This window comes from Narcine bancroftii, chromosome 14, assembly GCF_036971445.1.
Source record: "Narcine bancroftii isolate sNarBan1 chromosome 14, sNarBan1.hap1, whole genome shotgun sequence".
Taxonomy (NCBI): Eukaryota; Metazoa; Chordata; class Chondrichthyes; order Torpediniformes; family Narcinidae; genus Narcine; species Narcine bancroftii.
Window position 1 is genome coordinate 48,914,519 of NC_091482.1, and position 6,000 is coordinate 48,920,518.

At 54.7% G+C, this 6,000-nt stretch overlaps 1 protein-coding gene across 2 annotated transcripts in view; it reads right to left on the reverse strand.

Moving 5' to 3' along the window:
- Positions 1 to 4,543, reverse strand: part of aldh1a3 (aldehyde dehydrogenase 1 family, member A3) — a 109,307-nt gene extending 104,764 nt beyond the window's left edge. The window contains exon 1 of one of the 2 annotated variants that reach the window (XM_069912076.1): positions 4,425 to 4,543. In XM_069912076.1, coding sequence (XP_069768177.1) covers positions 4,425 to 4,514 — 90 coding nt within the window. In that variant the 5' untranslated portion in view covers positions 4,515 to 4,543. Of the gene's footprint in view, positions 1 to 3,769; positions 3,844 to 4,424 lie in introns of those variants that run through there. The other variant, XM_069912077.1, reaches the window with a different exon arrangement.
- Positions 4,544 to 6,000: the final 1,457 nt, after the last annotated feature.

Genomic DNA, 6,000 nt, shown 5'->3' on the forward strand with positions numbered 1-6,000 from the left:
TGTATCAGCTCTCCACCAAATGACTTCATCTTGACCTTGGATGTTTGCTTTCTAGCTCTCCGTTTTGCATCACCTCACACGTGTTTGCAAAATTCATGACATTGTAAGTGGCTCCAGTGTCCGTCTGACACTTCATTGGTGGATAGTGAGGTTTGTCTGCTGTCACGGCTGCTTGGACAATCCACTTCTGGCCTTGTGTGTTTACACTGCTCACAAACTCCATGGTGGATAATGATTCAGCACTATTATCGTCAGTTTGGTCTTCTGGCACAAACCACTTCACAGCTTGTGACTTCTTAGACACTTTCTGGCAAAATAATCATTCTTTTTACATTTTTTGCACTGTTTACCCCTTGCTGGGCAGATGTCTCTCTCTCTGTCTGAGGATGTCCACTCCAGTATTTCCATTCTGACCTCGGTCTTTTGTTTCCTTTCTGCGACGAGCTGGCTTTGCTCTGCTGTCTCCCATTATACTTTGTGGACTTCTATTTTCCATAATTATTCATGGCATGAACTCCCTTTGTCCTGCTGACTGAGCTTACTATGCGCCTAAGTTGCTCTTTCGTGACTTCTGCACACGTCGATTGCGTTCTGCAGGATGAGCTTATCTTCCCTCAAAAAGCGGGGTCTCACAACGGGATCTTTTGTGTCTCGCATAATCCTATCTCTCATTAAATCTTCTTTCAGAGTTCCAAACTCGCACGGCTTGGGCAGTTTCCTCACACTGTCATATATTGATCTGTAGTTTCATTTGCATGCGGATCACGAGTGTTGAACGTGTGCTGTTCACAGATGCCATTTGTCGCAGGTTCAAAATGTTCCTTCAATTTCTTGAGTATTTCTGCACTTTTCCTTTGTTCTCCCCTTGTTTAGCAGGGTGTCGACTGTAGCACTCTTTCCCCACGAGAGATAACAAAAGTAGCTACTCTAATGCTGTCTGGGTTCTTAGCTCTGTTGCTATTTCATAGTTCTCATACCAGGACTGAAAAAAGTTCCAATTTCCACTCAAGTTCCCCTTCACTTCCATGGAGGCTGGCGGTGGAAAATGTCCTGATGCCATGGCCTATCAGTCAGTACTCCTTTCTCTACGGAAATCTGCAACTATCCATCAGGAACTATAGCACTGGAGCACTCGGCTGACAAAAAAAATTAAACCTGCTCCCGCCCTTGCAAATGCAAGAACACATGGCTACTTATTCATTAAGCTAACCCCGCTCATCTGTAGAGTGCAGCCAGGCCTTAGCAGGTCACTTTTGTCATAAAAATAAACAATTTCAAACATACAAAACACTGTCCTTCCACCAAGCAATTGTTCCTCGTCTCTTTATCTCGAGCACTGGCTGTCCTACGGTCCAGATAACACTTTCAAAACATGGAAAAAATACACTCTTCCTCAGCTTTCACTACTGACACCATGTTCCTGTGGTGTAACCATGACAAGCATTTTTTTAAAAATCATATTGTGACCCCCCCCCCCCCCCCCCCCCAAGGTCAACACTGGTGTTTAGCATCTGAATTAGTGTATGTATGACAAAGCACTGGTGCAAAAAGTTTAACTCAAACATACCCTAGCTAGACAACACCACAGTCTCCAACACACACACCAGGTACAGTACACCACTCTCACCAAACCACATCCAAAATATTGTACAACACCCTCTTCAAAACACACCCACCTACAGTACACCACCCACCACAACACACCCCATCAGCAGTAAACCACCCTATCCTACACACCCAACAGAGAGTACACCACCCTTTCAACACACCCCACCTACAGTACACCACCCTCTCCTACACACACCCCTCCTACAGTACACACCCTCTCCAACATCCCTCATCAACAGTACACACCCTCTCCAACATTCAATCGACAGTATACCAACTTCTCCAACATACACCCCACCTGCAGTGCACCATCCTCTCAACACACCTTCTGCAGTACACGACTTTCTCCAACACCCCCACCTACAGAACAGCACCCTCTCCTACACACACCCCTCCCTACAGTACCCCACCCTCTGCTACACACACAATATGCAGTACCCACCCTCTCCTACACAGTGCACCACCCTCTCCAACACACATCCCTCCTATAGTACCCACCCTCTCCAACACACACCCCCCTTCTGTACCCCACCCTCTCCAACACACAACCCTCCTACTATACCCCACCCTCTCCAACAACCCCTTCCCTTCCTACAGTACCCCACCCTCTCCTACACACCCAACATGCAGTATCCCAAACTCTCCAAGCACACTCCCTACAGTACCCCACCTCTCCAACACACCTTCCCCCTCCTACAGTACCCCACCCTCTCCTACACACCCCCAATGCAGTACCCCACCCTCCCCTACACACCCCCTATGCAGTACCCCACCCTCTCCTACACAACCTAACTGCAGTACCCCACCCTCTCCAACATACACCAGCGAGAGTACACCATCCTCTCCAACACACACCCCCATTACAGTACTCCACTCTCTCCTACACACCCAACATGCAGTACCCCACCTTCTCCCACACACCCCTCCGACAGTGCCCCACCCTCTCCGACACACCCCCTACAGTGCCCCACCCTCTCCCACACACCCCCTACAGTGCCCCACCCTCTCCCACACACCCCCTACAGTGCCCCACCCTCTCCCACACACCCCCTACAGTGCCCCACCCTCTCCCACACACCCCCTACAGTGCCCCACCCTCTCCCACACACCCCCTACAGTGCCCCACCCTCTCCCACACACCCCCTACAGTGCCCCACCCTCTCCCACACACCCCCTACAGTGCCCCACCCTCTCCCACACACCCCCTACAGTGCCCCACCCTCTCCCACACACCCCCTACAGTGCCCCACCCTCTCCAACACACCCCCTACAGTGCCCCACCCTCTCCAACACACCCCCTTACAGTGCCCCACCCTCTCCAACACACCCCCTACAGTGCCCCACCCTCTCCAACACACCCCCTACAGTGCCCCACCCTCTCCAACACACCCCCTACAGTGCCCCACCCTCTCCAACACACCCCCTACAGTGCCCCACCCTCTCCAACACACCCCCTACAGTACCCCACCTTCTCCAACACACCCCTCCAACAGTACCCCACCCTCTCCAACACACCCCACCGACAGTACCCCACCCTCTCAAACAAACACACCCCACCAACAGTACCCCACCCTCTCCAACACACCCCCTACAGTGCCCCACCCTCTCCAACACACCCCCTACAGTGCCCCACCCTCTCCAACACCCCCTCCCCCTCCTACAGTACCCCACCCTCTCCAACACCCCCTCCCCCTCCTACAGTACCCCACCCTCTCCAACACCCCCTCCCCCTCCTACAGTACCCCACCCTCTCCAACACCCCCTCCCCCTCCTACAGTACCCCACCCTCTCCAACACCCCCTCCCCCTCCTACAGTACCCCACCCTCTCCAACACCCCCTCCCCCTCCTACAGTACCCCACCCTCTCCAACACCCCCTCCCCCTGCTACAGTACCCCACCCTCTCCAACACCCTCTCCCCCTCTCCTACAGTACCCCACCCTCTCCAACACCCCCTCCCCCTCCTACAGTACCCCACCCTCTCCAACACCCTCTCCCCCTCCTACAGTACCCCACCCTCTCCAACACCCTCTCCCCCTCTCCTACAGTACCCCACCCTCTCCAACACCCCCTCCCCCTCCTACAGTACCCCACCCTCTCCAACACCCCCTCCCCCTCCTACAGTACCCCACCCTCTCCAACACCCTCTCCCCCTCTCCTACAGTGCACTCCCAGGGAACTCGGCCGCCCGTCCATCCCGTTCTCGTTTGTCCGCCCATCCTTTCTGCACTGGATCTGACCGCAGTTCAGTTGGCCGAAAGCTGCGCTCCCGAGCTCAGGGCTGCAGCGGACCGGAGCGAAACTCTGCATCACTCCCCACGATGACCTGGACCCGCCCAATTCTCTCCCCACACCCCGCACTCCCACCAACACTGTTTACCCCCCCCCCCCCCCCACCCAGAATCTGGATTAAAGTGTTTGTCAGGACTGGGCGCAGCGAGCCTGGATCGGTGCAAACTCGCCCTCCGCTGCCCGGACAAGGGTCCCCACTGCCCCCCGGGGTCAATGTGCTCCTCCCGAAGCCCGGTTCCCTCTGACTGTGCCCGGCTCCGCATCGTTCCCCAATGGTCCTGACACTATTTACTGCGGTGGTTCTCAACCATTCGATTCCCCACTCGCACTCTAATCCCGGACTAACCTGCCATCCTCCCTGACTAAAAGCTGAACCAATTGCCCTAGTTCGGATACCCAGCTTTCAGGTGACTCCCTGCGACAGTGGGACACTCTGCTCTTGTTCCGGAGTCCGGATTAACGGGATTCTCTCCCCGTTAGCACTCCAGTTTGGATCCCGGACCACCTGTCCCGAGCTGATCTCACCTTGGTGTACTTGACCGGCAGATGTTTAGCAGGCGGTGGCGGTCCCGCTCTGGCCGTGTCCCCGTTGTCCACCACGCCGTTCTCAGCCATGGTCCCGCGAGAGAGTGAGCACTTGGGCAAGTCCGTGGCGAGCTTGGCTTTAAGCCCCGGGGCTGCCGTCAACCGATTGGCCGGCTCCCCTCCAAAAACCCAGCGAGTCCCGCCTGCTCAACGTGACACGGACTGGGGGCGAACCCCTGCAGTTCGCACACAGGGCGCTCCAGTCCGCAGAAGGACGCTGGAGGGGGCACCAGCCCGGACCCACCGGGGGCAAGAAACTTGGGGCGAAACTTTTCCAAGTCGCGACATGAGTGCCTGGGGATTGCTCTCACCTGAAAGGGGACCAGGTGTGTCCTGTGCCAGCATCTCCCGGTTACAATTAAAACATAAGAACGCTGGAGAAACTCAGGGTACTTTATAGCAAAAGATTTTAATGAAACATACCCGACGTTCCGGGCTTGAGCCCTTCCTCAAGTTTCTCCAGCATTGAGGTTCGTGTTTTACCTGTTCTAATCTCCACCTGCCCCCCCCCCCCCCCTCGCACCCCCAAGACGCCGTATCTCGCTGCAACTCGCACTCTGTCCCGACTGAACTCCCTGTATCGGCGACAGAACCTCTTCGCATCCGGATTTCTCACTTCCCCAATCTCTCATTCGTCACCTTGCATTTAATCACCGCTGGCAATCTGGAGGCACCGTGGTGGAAGTTAAAAAAAAAATACCCCCCACACACGATGCTGGGGAAGGTCAAACAGTGTCCTTTATGTTTCTTTCTTTGGCTTGGCTTCGCAGACTAAGATTTATGGAGTGGTATGTCCACGTCTGCTGCAGGCTCCTTGGTCCGATGCGGGACCGGCAAGGGAAAATTGGTGGGTTGGGGTTGGGTTTTTCCTCCTTTGTCTTGAAAAAGGCCCTTTTCCACTGGCCCCCCCAGTTCATTGGCCCTTCAGTGTCCCCGAGAGAGGTGCACTGGGCCACCCACCCTGAACTGGGACACTGATGGCTTTTCCCCACTGAACACTCTCATCCCCTGGGATCAGAGGGTTCTACCTTCAACTAGAAAGGGCTGACTTCCTGCTGTCCCTTTTCCACTGGTTCTATCAGAACGCCGGTGTCAGCAAACGCAGGGATAGAGCCGGTTAATCTCCGGGATTACACGCTGGCGTTCAGACACTGCTCCTTTTTCCACTGGACCCTGTCCCAGTTAATTCCTGGGACGGGGTGCCAGCGGGAAAGGGGCTAAAGATAACACAAGATACATTTTGGGCTTGAATGTGTCTGGATATCTTTGGGCGTGTCCCCGAAACCTCTCTCTCAAGCCCACTCAGGACAATGGTGCCATGTCACACCATGGATCCCCCGCCTCTCCCCTTACTCGTATCCCCAGCAGTTGCTGATGCCGGTGTTCTGATAAAACAGCACTGCAGGGGAGAGACCATTCAGCCCAACATGATGCCCAGTTTAAATTAAAACTCTACTGCTTGTGAATGATATCCCATCCACATCCCTCCATCCATTCCCAGCATACTCCTGTGTCT